This window comes from Pleurodeles waltl, chromosome 9, assembly GCF_031143425.1.
Source record: "Pleurodeles waltl isolate 20211129_DDA chromosome 9, aPleWal1.hap1.20221129, whole genome shotgun sequence".
Lineage (NCBI taxonomy): Eukaryota > Metazoa > Chordata > Amphibia > Caudata > Salamandridae > Pleurodeles > Pleurodeles waltl.
Window position 1 is genome coordinate 764,060,213 of NC_090448.1, and position 18,981 is coordinate 764,079,193.

Below are 18,981 nucleotides of genomic sequence, written 5' to 3' on the forward strand. Positions count from 1 at the left end.
CCAGCAGCTCAGGGCCGGTCAGGTGCAGAGTTCAAAGTGGTGCCCAAAACACATAGGCTAGAATGGAGAGAAGGGGGTGCCCCGGTTCCGGTCTGCTTGCAGGTAAGTACCCGCGTCTTCGGAGGGCAGACCAGGGGGGTTTTGTAGGGCACCGGGGGGGACACAAGCCCACACAGAAATTTCACCCTTAGCAGCGCGGGGGCGGCCGGGTGCAGTGTAGAAACAGGCGTCGGGTTCGCAATGTTAGTCTATGAGAGATCTTGGGATCTCTTCAGCGCTGCAGGCAGGCAAGGGGGGGGTTCCTCGGGGAAACCTCCACTTGGGCAAGGGAGAGGGACTCCTGGGGGTCACTTCTCCAGTGAAAGTCCGGTCCTTCAGGTCCTGGGGGCTGCTGGTGCAGGGTCTCTCCCAGGCGTCGGGACTTTGGATTCAAAGAGTCGCGGTCAGGGGAAGCCTCGGGATTCCCTCTGCAGGCGGCGCTGTGGGGGCTCAGAGGGGACAGGTTTTGGTACTCACAGTATCCGAGTAGTCCTGGGGTCCCTCCTGAGGTGTTGGATCTCCACCAGCCGAGTCGGGGTCGCCGGGTGCAGTGTTGCAAGTCTCACGCTTCTTGCGGGGAGCTTGCAGGGTTCTTTCAAGGCTGCTGGAAACAAAGTTGCAGCCTTTCTTGGAGCAGGTCCGCTGTCCTCGGGAGTTTCTTGTCTTTTCGAAGCAGGGGCAGTCCTCAGAGGATATCGAGGTCGCTGGTCCCTTTGGAAGGAGTCGCTGGAGCAGGATCTTTGGAAGGCAGGAGACAGGCCGGTGAGTTTCTGGAGCCAAGGCAGTTGTCGTCTTCTGGTCTTCCGCTGCAGGGGTTTTCAGCTAGGCAGTCCTTCTTCTTGTAGTTGCAGGAATCTAATTTTCTAGGGTTCAGGGTAGCCCTTAAATACTAAATTTAAGGGCGTGTTTAGGTCTGGGGGGTTAGTAGCCAATGGCTACTAGCCCTGAGGGTGGGTACACCCTCTTTGTGCCTCCTCCCAAGGGGAGGGGGTCACAATCCTAACCCTATTGGGGGAATCCTCCATCTGCAAGATGGAGGATTTCTAAAAGTTAGAGTCACCTCAGCTCAGGACACCTTAGGGGCTGTCCTGACTGGCCAGTGACTCCTCCTTGTTGCTTTCTTTGTTCCCTCCAGCCTTGCCGCCAAAAGTGGGGGCCGTGGCCGGAGGGGGCGGGCAACTCCACTAAGCTGGAGTGCCCTGCTGGGCTGTGACAAAGGGGTGAGCCTTTGAGGCTCACCGCCAGGTGTCACAGCTCCTGCCTGGGGGAGGTGTTAGCATCTCCACCCAGTGCAGGCTTTGTTACTGGCCTCAGAGTGACAAAGGCACTCTCCCCATGGGGCCAGCAACATGTCTCTGGTGTGGCAGGCTGCTGGAACTAGTCAGCCTACACAGACAGTCGGTTAAGTTTCAGGGGGCACCTCTAAGGTGCCCTCTGGGGTGTATTTTACAATAAAATGTACACTGGCATCAGTGTGCATTTATTGTGCTGAGAAGTTTGATACCAAACTTCCCAGTTTTCAGTGTAGCCATTATGGTGCTGTGGAGTTCGTGTTTGACAGACTCCCAGACCATATACTCTTATGGCTACCCTGCACTTACAATGTCTAAGGTTTTGTTTAGACACTGTAGGGGTACCATGCTCATGCACTGGTACCCTCACCTATGGTATAGTGCACCCTGCCTTAGGGCTGTAAGGCCTGCTAGAGGGGTGTCTTACCTATACTGCATAGGCAGTGAGAGGCTGGCATGGCACCCTGAGGAGAGTGCCATGTCGACTTACTCGTTTTGTCCTCACTAGCACACACAAGCTGGCAAGCAGTGTGTCTGTGCTGAGTGAGAGGTCTCCAGGGTGGCATAAGACATGCTGCAGCCCTTAGAGACCTTCCTTGGCATCAGGGCCCTTGGTACTAGAAGTACCAGTTACAAGGGACTTATCTGGATGCCAGGGTCTGCCAATTGTGGATACAAAAGTACAGGTTAGGGAAAGAACACTGGTGCTGGGGCCTGGTTAGCAGGCCTCAGCACACTTTCAATTGTAAACATAGCATCAGCAAAGGCAAAAAGTCAGGGGGTAACCATGCCAAGGAGGCATTTCCTTACACACCTCAGCTCAGAACACCTTAGGGGCTGTCCTGACTGGCCAGTGACTCCTCCTTGTTGCTTTCTTTGTTCCCTCCAGCCTTGCCGCCAAAAGTGGGGGCCGTGGCCGGAGGGGGCGGGCAACTCCACTAAGCTGGAGTGCCCTGCTGGGCTGTGACAAAGGGGTGAGCCTTTGAGGCTCACCGCCAGGTGTCACAGCTCCTGCCTGGGGGAGGTGTTAGCATCTCCACCCAGTGCAGGCTTTGTTACTGGCCTCAGAGTGACAAAGGCACTCTCCCCATGGGGCCAGCAACATGTCTCTAGTGTGGCAGGCTGCTGGAACTAGTCAGCCTACACAGACAGTCGGTTAAGTTTCAGGAGGCACCTCTAAGGTGCCCTCTGGGGTGTATTTTGCAATAAAATGTACACTGGCATCAGTGTGCATTTATTGTGCTGAGAAGTTTGATACCAAACTTCCCAGTTTTCAGTGTAGCCATTATGGAGCTGTGGAGTTCGTGTTTGACAAACTCCCAGACCATATACTCTTATGGCTACCCTGCACTTACAATGTCTAAGGTATTGCTTAGACACTGTAGGGGTACCATGCTCATGCACTGGTACCCTCACCTATGGTATAGTGCACCCTGCCTTAGGGCTGTAAGGCCTGCTAGAGGGGTGACTGACCTATACTTGCATAGGCACTGAGAGGCTGGCATGGCACCCTGAGGGGAGTGCCATGTCGACTTACTCGTTTTGTTCTCACTAGCACACACAAGCTGGCAAGCAGTGTGTCTGTGCTGAGTGAGAGGTCTCCAGGGTGGCATAAGACATGCTGCAGCCCTTAGAGACCTTCCTTGGCATCAGGGCCCTTGGTACTAGGAGTACCAGTTACAAGGGACTTATCTGGATGCCAGGGTCTGCCAATTGTGGATACAAAAGTACAGGTTAGGGAAAGAACACTGGTGCTGGGGCCTGGTTAGCAGGCCTCAGCACACTTTCAATTGTAAACATAGCATCAGCAAAGGCAAAAAGTCAGGGGGCAACCATGCCAAGGAGGCATTTCCTTACATGTAGTACATGAATAATGGAATGTAGGTTACACTGAAATATGCAGCAAAGTCAAGGTGTGTTTTTCAAGGTGCTATCGCATCTCTTTACTATCAAACATGACATTTTGAAGAGAGTGACATGACATTTTGAGATAAGTGCTTCTATGTGTATTTTAATAATTTACTCTAGTTAGTAGAACAAAGTCTCATCTTAACAGGCCAGTTTTCTCCACTCTAAGGCAGTAATTATGGATCATATGACGGTCACAAGGTGTAAGGAAATGCCTCCTTGGCATGGTTGCCCCCTGACTTTTTGCCTTTGCTGATGCTATGTTTACAATTGAAAGTGTGCTGAGGCCTGCTAACCAGGCCCCAGCACCAGTGTTCTTTCCCTAACCTGTACTTTTGTATCCACAATTGGCAGACCCTGGCATCCAGATAAGTCCCTTGTAACTGGTACTCCTAGTACCAAGGGCCCTGATGCCAAGGAAGGTCTCTAAGGGCTGCAGCATGTCTTATGCCACCCTGGAGACCTCTCACTCAGCACAGACACACTGCTTGCCAGCTTGTGTGTGCTAGTGAGAACAAAACGAGTAAGTCGACATGGCACTCCCCTCAGGGTGCCATGCCAGCCTCTCACTGCCTATGCAAGTATAGGTCAGTCACCCCTCTAGCAGGCCTTACAGCCCTAAGGCAGGGTGCACTATACCATAGGTGAGGGTACCAGTGCATGAGCATGGTACCCCTACAGTGTCTAAGCAAAACCTTAGACATTGTAAGTGCAGGGTAGCCATAAGAGTATATGGTCTGGGAGTCTGTCAAACACGAACTCCACAGCACCATAATGGCTACACAGAAAACTGGGAAGTTTGGTATCAAACTTCTCAGCGCAATAAATGCACACTGATGCCAGTGTACATTTTATTGCAAAATACACCCCAGAGGGCACCTTAGAGGTGCCCCCTGAAACTTAACCGACTGTCTGTGTAAGCTGACTAGTTCCAGCAGCCTGCCACACTAGAGACATGTTGCTGGCCCCATGGGGAGAGTGCCTTTGTCACTCTGAGGCCAGTAACAAAGCCTGCACTGGGTGGAGATGCTAACACCTCCCCCAGGCAGGAGCTGTAACACCTGGCGGTGAGCCTCAAAGGCTCACCCCTTTGTCACAGCCCAGCAGGGCACTCCAGCTTAGTGGAGTTGCCCGCCCCCTCCGGCCACGGCCCCCACTTTTGGCGGCAAGGCTGGAGGGAACAAAGAAAGCAACAAGGAGGAGTCACTGGCCAGTCAGGACAGCCCCTAAGGTGTCCTGAGCTGAAGTGACTCTAAGTTTTAGAAATCCTCCATCTTGCAGATGGAGGATTCCCCCAATAGGGTTAGGATTGTGACCCCCTCCCCTTGGGAGGAGGCACAAAGAGGGTGTACCCACCCTCAGGGCTAGTAGCCATTGGCTACTAACCCCCCAGACCTAAACACGCCCTTAAATTTAGTATTTAAGGGCTACCCTGAACCCTAGAAAATTAGATTCCTGCAACAACAAGAAGAAGGACTGCCTAGCTGAAAACCCCTGCAGAGGAAGACCAGAAGACTAAAACTGCCTTGGCTCCAGAAACTCACCGGCCTGTCTCCTGCCTTCCAAAGAACTCTGCTCCAGCGACGCCTTCCAAAGGGACCAGCGACCTCTGCATCCTCTGAGGACTGCCCTGCTTCGACGACGACAAGAAACTCCCGAGGACAGCGGACCTGCTCCAAAAAGACTGCAACTTTGTTTCAAGAAGCAGCTTTAAAGAACCCTGCAACTCCCCGCAAGAAGCGTGAGACTTGCAACACTGCACCCGGCGACCCCGACTCGGCTGGTGAAGGACCAAGACCTCAGGGAGGACCCCCGGACTACTCTACGACTGTGAGTACCAAAACCTGTCCCCCCCGAGCCCCCACAGCGCCGCCTGCAGAGGGAATCCAAGGCTTCCCCTGACCGCGACTCTCTGAAACCTAAGTCCCGACGCCTGGAAAAGACCCTGCACCCGCAGCCCCCAGGACCGGACTTTCACTGCAGAAGTGACCCCCAGGAGTCCCTCTCCCTTGCCCAAGTGGAGGTTTCCCAGAGGAAGCCCCCCCTTGCCTGCCTGCAGCGCTGAAGAGATCCCTTGATCTCTCATTGACTTACATTGCGAACCCGACGCTTGTTCTAACACTGCACCCGGCCGCCCCTGCGCCGCTGAGGGTGACATTTCTGTGTGGGCTTGTGTCCCCCCCGGTGCCCTACAAAACCCCCCTGGTCTGCCCTCCGAAGACGCGGGTACTTACCTGCAAGCAGACCGGAACCGGGGCACCCCCCCTCCTCTCCATTGAAGCCTATGCGTTTTGGGCACCACTTTGAACTCTGCACCTGACCGGCCCTGAGCTGCTGGTGTGGTAACTTTGGGGTTGCTCTGAACCCCCAACGGTGGGCTACCTTGGACCAAGAACTGAACCCTGTAAGTGTCTTACTTACCTGGTAAAACTAACAAAAACTTACCTCCCCCAGGAACTGTGAAAATTGCACTAAGTGTCCACTTTTAAAGTAGCTATTTGTGAATAACTTGAAAAGTATACATGCAATTGAAATGATTCAAAGTTCCTAATGTACTTACCTGCAATACCTTTCAAACAAGATATTACATGTTAAATTTGAACCTGTGGTTCTTAAAATAAACTAAGAAAAGATATTTTTCTATACAAAACCTATTGGCTGGATTTGTCTCTGAGTGTGTGTACCTCATTTATTGTCTATGGGTATGTACAACAAATGCTTAACACTACTCCTTGGATAAGCCTACTGCTCGACCACACTACCACAAAATAGAGCATTAGTATTATCTATTTTTACCACTATTTTACCTCTAAGGGGAACCCTTGGACTCTGTGCATGCTATTCCTTACTTTGAAATAGCACATACAGAGCCAACTTCCTACAAAAGGCAAAAGGAAAATTTTACTTACCCAGTAGGCATCTGTTCATGGCATTTAGTGGTGTAGATTCACATGCTCGGTCTACTCCTGCCATCCAGTGTTGGGAAATATTTTTGAGTCACGGGATCGAGGGACTCCTTCTCTGTGATACTGCGATAAGCATCCAGTCCTTGGTTGGACTGTTATTCCGCAGGCGGGTGAGAGTATAGCGAAAGATGTCCATGTAAGTGTATCGACATATGTACAAATATATACAAGTATGTGATAAATGGAAGGGCCACAGGCATCCGGGGAGGAGGAAGGGTGCATGTGAACCTACAGTACTGGAAGCCACAAACAGATGTCTACTGGGTAAGTAACATTTTCCGTTAGATGGCATGTGTGGCTGTAAATACATCTGCTCTGCATAGACTGTAAAGCAATCCCTCTTTGAAAGCTGTGGCTACTCGTGGGAGTTGCAGTTGTTTGAAAAAGTGTTCTTAGGACAGCTTGTCCTACACTGGCTTGTTGACGTGCTGGTACCTTTACACAATAACACTTTGTGAATATATGTGGTGTAGACCAAGTAGCTGCTTTACAAATGCCAGCTAAAGGTACGTTTCCTAAGATGGCCATGGTGGCACCTTTTCTCCTAGTGGAATGTACTCTAAGAGCCATAGGTAAATGTATTTTTGCCTTTGCATAGTATGCCTTTCTTTATACTGGACTACCCTTATGCGATAGAGAAAATGCTACAAAGAGCTGTTTAGTTTTCCTTAAATCATATGTCCTATCCATGCAGTACTTGAGTGCTCGTTTGACATCTAGAGTGTGGAGAGCTCTTCCTACAACAGATTCAGGTTGCCGGTAAAAAAAAACTGGTAACTCAATGGATTGACTGATACGATTGGTATGAAAGTGAGAAACCACTTTGGGTTGGAACTTGGGATTTGTACGAAGAACCACTTTGTCTCTGTGTATTTTTAAAAGAGGTTCTTCCAATGGTAGGGCCTGGAGCTCACTAATACATCTGAGAGATGTGATCGTGACTAAGAACACCTCTCGCCAAGAAATATGCTCAAGAACACATGAATGAAGTGGCTCAAAAGGCGGCCCCATGAGCCTAGTAAGTACAATATTAAGATTCCAGAATGGTGCTGGAGGAACTCTGGGTGGAATGACTAAGGCCTTCCATAAAGGCTTTGATAACTGGGATTATGAACACAGAAGCGCGTTGTCTGTTCTGTAAATATACAGCTATTGTTGCAAGATGAAGGCAAATAGAAGTGTAAGCCAAATTTGCTTTCTGTAAATGAAGCAAATAACGATGTCTTGTACAGTAGCCTTAAAAGGTTCATTTGTTTGGATTGCAGCAGCAGCAAAATGTTTCCATTTTAATGCATAACATGCTCTGGATGTAGGTCTATGAGATTCCCTGGGAATGTCCATACGTTACAAAGGCAAGCCTAAATACCCTAACTATGGCTTCACGAGGCATACCTCAAAGTTGAGCAGGGTCGGATGTCTGATCAGTCCTTGATCCTGTGTGAGAAGATTCAGTCTGTTGGGGAGCTTCCCGTGAGGAACTAGTGAGAGGTCCAGGAGTGTAATGAACCTTGGCTGGTGGGTCCAAGTGGGAGCTACAAGGATCATGGTGAGTGAGTATGCCTGATTTTCTGAAACAGGAATGGAATGAGAGGGAAAGGAGGGAAAGCATAAGCAAATATCCCTGACCAGTTCATCTATAGTGCACTGCCCTTGGTAGAGGTTGTGGGTGCCCGGGTGAAAAGCTTGGACATTTTGCATTTTCTGCTGTGGAGAAAAGGTCTATTTGAGGAGTTCCCCACTTTCTGAAATATTTTTGAAGGACTCACGTGGAGTTCCCAATCAGGGACTTTCTGATGCATCCTGCTGACCAGGACTGCAAAGTTATTTTCCATTTCTGGGAGATACTCTGCCCCACTAAGTGAATGTGATGGTGATGAGCCCACTTCCGTATTATTTGACCGAGTTGCGACAACTGGGATGATCGTATTCCCCCAGTTTCTGTAGATAATACATGGCTGTCATGTTCTCCATTCAGACTAAGACAACATTATGTGACAGGTGAAGACAAAAAGGTTTCAGGACTATAAACACTGCCTGAAGCTCCAGATAACTGAAGTGCATGGATCGGTGAGTGAGATCCCATAATCCATGTACTGTGAGGTCTTGAAGGTGAGCGCTCCAACCAGTCAGTGATGCATCTGTTGCCAGAATGAGCTTACGCCCAGGATGCAGAAAATGCCGTTCTTCCAACAGATTGGTGCTCCACCACTACAGACAGTGGCGAATATGGTGGACTAACAACACTAGATCTTCCAGGTGACCTTGTGACTGAGACAAGTGACATGACAGACACTGCTGCAGGGGACGCATGTGTAGACTGGCACGGGGAACGATGGAAAAGTAGAAAGCCATCATCCATAAAAGGCACATGACAGGCATGACGGTAAATGTGTGATTCTCCCGAAACTGTCGGAGAGGAGACTGAAAAATCTGAATGCGTGCTGGGTTGTGATATGCTAACCCCAACTCTGCATTGCAAATGGCTCCCAAATAGGTCTGAACCTGAACAGGTTGTAGATGGGATTTCAGAAAGTGGACTATGAACCCTAACTTGTGAAGTAGATTTTTCTGTGGTCGGAGTATAAGACTGACACTGCTGTAGAGTGCTGGCTTTGATTAGCCAGTCGTCTAGGTATGGGAACACATGTATATTTTGTCTTCTTAGGAGTGCGGTGACTACCGCCAAGCACTTTGTGAATACCCCAGGAGCAGTCGTGACTCCCAAATGCAGGACTTTGAATTGATGATGTTTTCTTGCATCCATGAACCTTAGATCTTTCCTGTGTGCAGGGTGGATGGGAATTTGGAAGTAGGCATCTGCTGTCATAAAGTCGCCTTGTTGAAGAAGGGGGATCAAGTTTTGAAGAGTAACCATGTGAATGTGTTCTGAAAGAATATAGTGATTCAATGGCCTGAGATCCCGCATAGGCCTGAGCGTCCCATCCTTTTTGGGGATGAGAAAATATAGGGAGCATACTCTTGTTCCCCTGTACTGCAATGGAACAGGCTCTATGGCGCCTTTGAGAAGCAGGGACTATACCTCTGTTTAGAAGGATGATATGTTTGTGAGTTAACCTGTGAGAACCAGGGGGATTGTTTGGAGGTGTGGTAGTGAGCTTCCATTGGTCCGATGTTATATGCATAGATTGTGAAGTCGATCAGAAGGAGCCGGTATATATTTTTTATCCTCTCTAGGAGTGATAATTCTAGAGCGGACTGGCTCCTTAAAGATGTCAACCGCGCAACAAATCATCCCAGGAAGTATCGGAAGGAACCGTAGATCCCTTTGTGTAGTGGTTAAGGTGTCAAACAGAAAATACTGTTCTATCAGAGCCGTATGGCGTTGAACATTTTGAAAAACAGCTGCCCTTGGTATAACTTGCTAGTAACTAGCAGAGTCCTCTAGGGAGAGGGTCTTTCAGGGTATAAATCTTGGTCCGTATTTATCATGGGATTGAGGACATATGTATCCCCTGGGCCTTAGTCTTGCTGTGATCTATTCAAATATTCCCCCTATAAATAGAGGTGAACCCTGAGGCATGAGGTCTCCTGCAATAGTAGAGGGAGGAGAACGAGGAGGGGAAAGAGGTGGAGAAGAGTGAGCGGGTGGAGGTGGCGAGGAAGGTAATTCAGGAGGAGGAAGCAAGCATTTAGATAAAGCATCCTTGCCCTTAAAGGTCTTTTTTTGAGGAGGTGAAGTGTCCAAGGCCTCTTGGAAGGATAAATTCCTCTTGAATGTGACGGGGGGAAGCAATGATATGCCCTGTACCTTTCTGGATATGGAGGCAGCTCTGTTTTGTGCCAACAGATTTCAAAACAGGCTCGACTGGAGATGGCATAGTGGAGGATTAGCTTGAGTACATACACGTCAAAGGAGTTGACGCCTTTGTTTTTGGTACCAACAGTTTCAGTCGGTGACTTTGTCAGTACCGAAGCAGCGGTTGTGGCTACTCAGGTAGGACCTGAGGTGCCCGGCGCCGAAGGTTTGCAAGACATAATTTCGACCGAAATGCTGGAGGTCAGTGTCTTGGCTGGTTTTCGGAGCCAAGCCGAAGGGCAGGGAATCAAAGTAATTTTCCAAGACCGGCCATGGTCTGGTGGCTTTGCAGTCCAGTGATCTCTTTAAAGGTGGTTTTTTTTTTTTTTTTAAACAGTCTTTTGTTGGGCAGGAGGGGTTGTAGTACTCACTGGCTGCGCCAACGTCACCTCACCGCTCTCAAATTCCAACTGAACGTCTGTCAGAATCCTGAATAGAGAACGCCTCTTCTTGTTCAGATTTCACCTGTGTGCGCATCTCTCCCAAATATGTCTGGGGTGTCTTCTGGGGATTTCTGCACCATCTGCAACCTACAAGCTCTTTGGTCCCGAGGGTTCTTCTTAGATCTGAAAGACTACTGGTGTCACAGGCAGCTTCGTGATGATCGGGGAAGAGGCACAGATTACACATCAGATGATGATTGGTGCTGGGGAACATGGAATGGCACAAAGGACAGAAAAGAAAGTGTCCATTCCATCAGCTCAACATTATTTTTTTGGTGCCATGCGGTCGAAGGCTTAAGCAACGGCGAGGCTGCCCTAAGGCGGTCTGTTGAAAAACTGACCAATCTGAAGAACAATATCGTCGAATGAGACAGAAGGAAAATTTCAGACCAGAGCAAGTTGAAAATGGAGCAAATATACACATGTCAGAACTCGCCGGAGGAGAGAAAACAATCTAACAAAGGACAAGATGCCCATGCACAGTATCACCAAGGAGGAGTCAGTTGACCCAGTGACTTGAAAATATTTCAATTTGTAACACTACAAACCCAACGCTAGATGGCAGGAGGATGCAAGAGAATGTGTTTTTTACAGCCACAAATGCCATCGAGTAAAAGTGTTTTGTCGGAGATATAACTATTCTGTATCCAAGGTGTCACATAAGCTGTATATACTACACTAATTAGGAGTACGGAGTGTCTCACTGCTGAAACTAACGGACATCCTCAATTCTTCCATCAGCACAGCCACCTACCTGGAAGACTGGAAACATGCAGAAATCAAACCCTCTCTCAAAAAACCCTCCGCTGATCCCAACAAACTCAAAAAGTACCACCCGATCTCCCTGCTACCTTTACCTAGCAAAAGTACTAAAAAATAAAATTAAAAAAAAGCCATTAACCAGCAGCTCACAGCCTACTCAAATGACAACAATCTCCTGAATTCCACACGATCTGGCTTCTGCCCCAACCACAGCACCGGATCGCTCTGATCGCAGCTACGGACTACATCAGATCCCTCCAAGACCAAGGAACTCGGCTGCCCTCATCCTCCATGAGCTCTCAGTGGCCTTCGACACAGTCTCCCACCACACACTGCTCAGAAGGCTCCACCAAATCGACGTTGAAGCCCTGAAATAGATCACCTTTTTTTTTTTTTTTTTTAAAGTCCAACTCCCGCCCTCCACCTCAAAGACCAAGAGCATCATCTGCGGCATCTCTCTGGAATTATCACTAAGCCCCACCCTCTTCATGACTTCCCTGTCCAACATCGTCAGACACCACAGACTTAATCTCCTACACAGATCCTCATGCTCTCCAAACATCCCTCCAGCACTAAATCCAAACTTCCACAACTACATGAACAGCCCTGCGGACTGGAGGAAGGACAGATGTACTACTGCCTCACCTTGGGACGAATTCTGATGGCCAGTCAAGCTGGGACCCCCACCCTCCCTCTCCAGGATCCATGCCAGAAACCTAGGAATTATCACAGAAACAAACTCAACATGAAACGTCAGATCAACGCAGTCTCCTCTGCCTGCTTTCTTACCCTCAGGATGCTTTGCAAGATCTTCAAATAGCTCCCTCTTACCATCAGATGTACTGAAACACAAGCCTTCATAACAAGCCGACTAGACTACGGCAACATGCTCTAAACCAGACTCATCACACACCTCACGAAAAGACTTCAAATCATCCAAAACTCAGCTGCCAGACTCATCCTGGACCTCCCGAAACGAAACCACATCATCCCCCACCTAAGGAACATTCACTGGCCCGAGTACACAAACGATGCCAATTCAAACTTCTGACGTTCGCTTATAAATCCCTGCACGATTTAGGACCTGCTTGCCTTAACCACTGCCTGAACTTCCACCACCCCTCCAGACTCTTACACCCTGCCTCGCAATCACACCGTGAATTCACCGCAGCACTTATGGTGGTTGCTTTTTCTCAAATCTGGCAGCAAGGGCCTGGAACAGCCTCCCCCCTCACCTAAGATGATTGTCCTCCATTCATGAGTTCAGAAGAGGTCTCAAGACACAGTTGTTAGACTGAGAAGAACACAGCTTCAACAGCACCTGGATACCCTCAATGGTGATCAGTGCACTTCATAAATTCGTTGATTGACTGACTGCTTTCATAAGACATGTATGCTATTATATCTCTGTTTGCATTACAGAAAATGTGTGGGATGGTGAACTGTTCAGAGACAGCTCTCAAAATAAAAGATAAAGCAAATATTGAAGGTGATTCTTGTTAAGAATATTATATATATATATATATATATATATATATATATATATACACACATACATACACACACACACAGATATTTGATCTTGCTGTAGCGGACAGCAAGGATGCCTTAACAAGCTGGGATAGTCCACCACTTACATCGTCATCATCACTGTCATAGTTATCACTATCCCTGTGCTCCTCCTCGAACCGTTTCTTCGGGACCACGGCTTCCACCTTGTCAGCCTCTGGCTCCTTCTCCTTTTCCTTCTTGACATCATCGGTGAGCTGTAGGAAGAAGAATCAGTAGTATGAAAAGACAGAATAAAAAAAAAAGTTTTGTAAAACTGCTGTTTAACAACACAAATTGATCCAGTGACGCAAACACATCCAAAATACTCAAATAAAAGCAAAAGGAATTATCTGGAAGTGGTATAGAAACAGACCTTTATGATGTCAAATGAAAAATTCGATCAACGATTATATGATATGATTTTACTTAAGCAGGAACACTTTCCTGTCTCTGCCCATTTTAAATATTTTTCTGATTCTACGATTGAGCTTTAACTTGTTAAACAAATAGGGCTACATTTTTTGGACACATTGGGAAAGGAAAAGCAGCACAGATACCTCATCTCCCACCCCCCCTCATCACTTTAAGAGCTCTCTTTGAGCATTACAGGTAAAATCTCAAGGCTGCAGATTCACTTCTGAAGTTGAATGTGGAAACTGAAGCACTGTACGACAGTTCAAACATAAAGCAATCCAGTTTTAGCAGCTACCACTCATGTGACCAATATTGCCATCTTGTTTTTTGATTACTTTTTATTTTTTTTTGCTGTTTTTATTGGTCGTCACTGTTCACTGTTGCTGAAGTTATCACTTTTAAAATCCTAGATCAGGACGGCAGAGGGTGGCTGTCAACAACAGGTAGGCTACTACAACATCTTACTACAAACTACTGTCACAATCTCATTTTAATGTGATACCAGAAACAGCTCCGATAAAATATTTTCAAACTTAACGAAAATATTTCCTTTAAAGCCAGATTTCAAAAATCATTTAAAAATTATGTCAGCACCTCACCCACCTAACTCCAGGCAGCATTCAAATTTCTTTTGCCAAGCCTATTAAAGTTTTACTTTATTAACTCTGAGAATTAGAATACCTTGGCCAATCTTTTTTGTGATATAACTGAAAGGGAAAATGGCAGTATTCAACTTGTATGCCAGATGCATTTATATACTAAAACAAAAAGTTTATAGATCAGAGTTTTCATTAAAAAAAAAGAGGTCTCCCGCAGTTGACTTGCAGCAGCGGATGGGATTGCTGTGGGAGTAAAATATTAACCCCCTGATAAAGAGAGTTAAACCTTTTGATATATTTCTAATATGGCATTGAGCTACATGTGTTCTTTAGATCAGAACATTTTTGTACATTTGATAACTAACCTTTCACAAACTCCTATAAGCAGGCAGACCCAGATGAAGTTTGTTGAAGAGCTCCAATCTTACCTTGAAAGCATCAAAGATACGCTTGAAGAAGATGAAGTTGGGATCATAGATTTCTGGTTCCTCTGTTACATACTCAATCTCAACAACAGTGTCCATGTCATGTGTCGAGTCCTTCTTTGGAGTAAGATCTGCTTTGCCAGGTTCCTTCTTGCCTGCCACCTTCTTTTTCTTCTTGCGGTTTCTGCGTCGCCTGTTTTTCTGTTGAGAACATATTAAATGTGAGAAACACTAAATGAAGTGTCCCTAAACCCACAAGCATCCTCTTTATACATGCCTTTCTTCAGACAACCCATACTGTGATTTCATACCTCATACATTTTTTAAAAACTGGACAAATGGAACATACTGGTAGAGAAGTAAAGTTTCTCTCCCACTGAAACGCACAGGAGTAGGCATTCAGAATGCAAGGGACTGCTTGAATACAGACCTCGTGCTTAAAATGATTTGTTTTTAGCTCAAGATAATGGTCATACCTATCAATTGTTTCTACTTGGATAAATAATTTTCCCTTTTCAAATCTCAAATTTTTTGTTGTTCTTTTCTGATTTTCAATCTAAGAAATTGGGCTAGCTTCAATACCATCTTCACTGTGAGGTAAGTATAAGGATATTAACAAATGTATTAACGCATTTAAAATATGTGGATTTAGAACAATATGTACATACGAATTACTACAATCAAAGTTAATTCCAGGTAAGTTAGGATTAAACTGCTACGTGGCTCGGTGTCACAGAAGACTAAAACAGCACTGGAGAGTTAAAATCCATCCCTGGGGTGTCATTTGTGACTAATCTATTTGTATATATGTTTTCAGATTGTTACATATGTCACAGTGCTTAACTGAGTAAATGAGTGCTAGGCCTTGATTAAGGTTGACGTCTTACCTTAATTGTGGTGCAAGTTAACATACTCTGAATAGGGTAACTTGCCATGTATTCTTCCAGCTTACGCTTTACTGACCAAGAACACATTTACAAATGTCTGAATCAGTGTTGGTTGTGACTAAAAGCGCGCATGCAGCTTGCTGAAATTGTAAGAATTACAATCTGTTGGAATTAAAGTGATTCTGAACTGCGGCTTCTGAGTGTTTGGGTGCTATCTATTAAATCTGACGCACTGCTTTCAGTCCTGTGCAACAAATTTAAGACTCAAGCACAGAGCACCTCCACTTACTCAATACACTTCTTATGACAAAAGGAGTACCGGAGGCCAGAGCTCCAACTGAGTCAAAGCATCTATGAGAGAGAGTTGCCTTAGAAACTCCAGAAAGCAAAACTGCTGACATTGCATGTTCTTGTCGGAGGCTAACCAAGGCTTTTTCTACTGCTGAAAGAGTCCTTGAACTACCTCTAGATGAAGGGACCATTCATCATCTGCTAAGCACCTTTGGCTGAGTTAGTCTGTCCTGGTGTTCAGAGTGACCACCAGGTGTTGAACCATCAGCCATGTCCAAAGATACAGAGCCTTTTGACAAAGGGTCCACAACTGCACACCGCCCTGTTAATTGCACTACACCGTGGGTCATCAGCAGATCTTTTTAAGTTCTTTTCAACATCTGAAGCATGGCGGAGAGACTACCCTGATACTGCGCCCACTGGGATTACAGATCCCACTGCAGAGGATACATAAGCCACAAGCAGGATGAAGGAAGCCACGAGGTCGACCAACCTCAGGGTCCTTCTCACTAAAATCCAGGATAGAGGCTAAAACATCAGTATCGTAACCTGAAAATCCTGGACTCACAGCTCAGGAGGACAGGAGAGTGCAGAAGGTTTCCAGCAGTCTGAAAGTGAGACACGTCCACCTGGCACGAGCCAGCCTTCACCGGTCTAACAACAAGGTAGAGAAACACTAGAACCCCAAACCTCTTCCAATGCTGCAACCACTGCCATCACTCGGTAGGGGCTTCACTGTATCACCTGCAGATTCTCCAACATTACTGCTGATTCAAAACAATCCTATTTCACAAGACCAAGACTCGGATGGTTTCCATATTTTGTATTCTCAAAAAGGTGACAGTTTATGTTAGAGCTCAGGAAATATATAAGATTTGATCACCTAATTATTTGTTTTTTATGATGGGGCTTACCAAAATTAAATCTTCTACTTTTTACTTCAAATTCAAAGCCTTAATCTTGCCCTTCTTGTTCCTGGACTGTACTCTACCTGTTGCAATCAGCAAAGAACTCAGTATCCTACACAAGATCCTTTGTGACTGGGGGTGAATGTTTGCACTGTTCAGCATTCTGTCCATCTGTTCTTTTTGCAATTACCATGACGCATGCACGCACCAGGGGAATGCCAGTAGTTATTTACTTTGTTTTATTTTTTATAAAATGTACTGATCCAGCAAGGCAGATACCACTTAGATCAGGCAACAAAAATTATTTGAAAGCTTGAAAGTTATTTTGGTATGCAGAGCAGCCCTTCAGCAAATGGCACTCTAAAATAACGAATGAAAAAAATATTTAAATACTCGCAAGGATCAAGCTGGGTGTGGAAAGGAGGGAAGAAGACTCACACAAGAGCAAGCTGGAGTGTTGGCAGCAGGAAAGAGAAACACACAGGAGAGAAGAGCTAGAAAGCGCATGAAAAAGTAGTTGCCTAAAAGTGAGCAGTGGAAAGATACACCAAATCAAAACAATGATAAATAGATTATGCTTCAGTGGAGGGACAAACACGAGATGTACAAGGCAAGCCACTAAATAAGGTGCAAGTAAATGAGAGGGCCGATAAAGTCAAACAATGGTACGCACTGGACTGGCTGTAAGCTCACTATAAGTTTTTGATAAGCCTGCAATAGCTCTTTCACAACCAGACAGCTTGAGTTATCTGGTAGGTGAGACCTAAAAAGGTATAGCTGGATAGTACAGCTGCATTATTGAAAACCCAAGCAGGTAGAGGAGACTTAAAATGTATGAATGGAAAGCACAAATGCATCATAGAAAATCTGTAAAGCAAACAACAAACCAAGGCAGAAGTTAAGTGGATTTGTAATACAACATCCATCCTTCGTGCTAAAACATCAATGTTCCATTTCACATTACTGTAAATCTTAGATGTTACAACTGCCCAACATAATGGGTATTATGGGACGAATGAAAGGGCAACGTTACCCTGGAGAAACTAATCTCACAGCTAATTGTACAGCATTTAAAGAAACAGGATTTTGATAAAAATGACCCATTACCTCTTTCTTGCTTATAACTGAACCATCATCTTCAGGATCAGAAACTGGAGTAGGGGGAGCCTCTATGGGTTCTTTTTCTTCGGCCTCTGGAAGAAAGTGAAGGCCAAGGCTTATTGACACACTCACAAAGAACATTAACATATTTGTAGATAAGGCAAACACAAGCCTGCAGTAAGTTTCCACTTTCCTGTTTAACCTAACCGATATGTCACACATCCAAAATCATTTCAACAATACATGTGCAAAGTACTCAAAAGTAAGCAAAACATAGCAATAAGTGTACCAAATACAGCAGGTTTAATCAGTAAAACGTGCAAAGACTAGAAGAAATGTAAATGGTATATCAAAGCACCACACTCAAGTCTCCTGCATCTTAAAATGGGCTTGCAAAATCTCTACATTCATCTACATCAACACGAAGGTACCAAAACTTGCTACGCTCAGGGTATCAGATCCCATAATGTTCTAAAAATAAAGGTGACACCAACATTTTTATGATGCATGATCTTCTCTCCCCAAAAACATACAACTTTGAGCTTCAAGTTGAAAATAATTATGATTTCATTTGACTTAGTTTGATTGTTTGTACAAGAAGATTTTGATTATATTTATATATTGAACACAAATCTACAGCTAGTGAAGGTTCCTGCATCTAAACTGGACATCTCAAACTGTGCTCTGCAATGTTCCAGGGAATATGTAGGTTAATGAAACAAGGTAAGACATGTATCCTCTAGGTTTCTTGGGTATGGATCTTGCAGGGTTGCCTAAAAATATAATCTAGAAGAAAAACAATAAATATCTCGCTTGACAGGTTCTGCTGCTTCACTAAGGGTATTAAGCCTCATAGCCTTGTAATTTGTGCAATTGTTCTATTCATGGTGGCCAATAACCTGAAAAAAGAAAGTCATCAGAAGCTGTTTGTTGTCCTCGGTTACTTTCTTACCACATCCAGTATACATCTTGAGTAAAACAGACTTACTTTAGAACCAACAAATATTTCTCAAAGGAATGCTAATGTTAACAGCAGAGAAAACCCCAACAGAAAGCTGCATCTTCCTTTGGGACGGAGACTCAATTAAGTTCAGGGCTCCCCCATTTTGCTAAGCAGGAAATCAAACTTTCACTACACCAACTGAACACTTTTAGGGAGCAAACCAAGCAACTGTGGAGTCTGGTAATGTACAAGAATTTAAAAAAACTCTGATCTAGCTAAAGGTAACCCTGTGGTGTGACACAAGATTCTTCCTCCTTTTCTTCACTCTTCTTTAACATATGTACCCCTCTCTTTCACTCTGATCATTGTAATATTTAACCTTGGAAGAAAACTGTATCTCCGGCACAGCTTACCCCCTCACAAGCATACAGTAACACTTTGGCTAAACATGACAATGGCAGATACGATTAATATGGATTCAGGAAGAATACACATTTCTGTTTTCCCAAGCATGACTCACAAGGGCAAATCCTTTCCCAGGCCGCTTCAAAACAAGGTAACAGATGTTCAGCATAGATACATCCATTTCCTTCCCAAAAGTGTGGTCAATAATACATAGGTGTAGGAAGTTGGCT

General features: G+C 45.6%; 1 protein-coding gene across 1 annotated transcript in view; it reads right to left on the reverse strand.

Moving 5' to 3' along the window:
• The window catches only part of SF3B2 (splicing factor 3b subunit 2), a 277,506-nt gene that overhangs the window by 187,831 nt on the left and 70,694 nt on the right, over nucleotides 1–18,981 (reverse strand). Inside the window, exons 8-10 of the mRNA XM_069207931.1 lie at nucleotides 17,410–17,495; nucleotides 14,220–14,417; nucleotides 12,865–12,993 (exon numbers count right to left, since the gene is read on the reverse strand). Coding sequence (XP_069064032.1) covers nucleotides 12,865–12,993; nucleotides 14,220–14,417; nucleotides 17,410–17,495 — 413 coding nt within the window. The remainder of the gene's footprint in view (nucleotides 1–12,864; nucleotides 12,994–14,219; nucleotides 14,418–17,409; nucleotides 17,496–18,981) is intronic.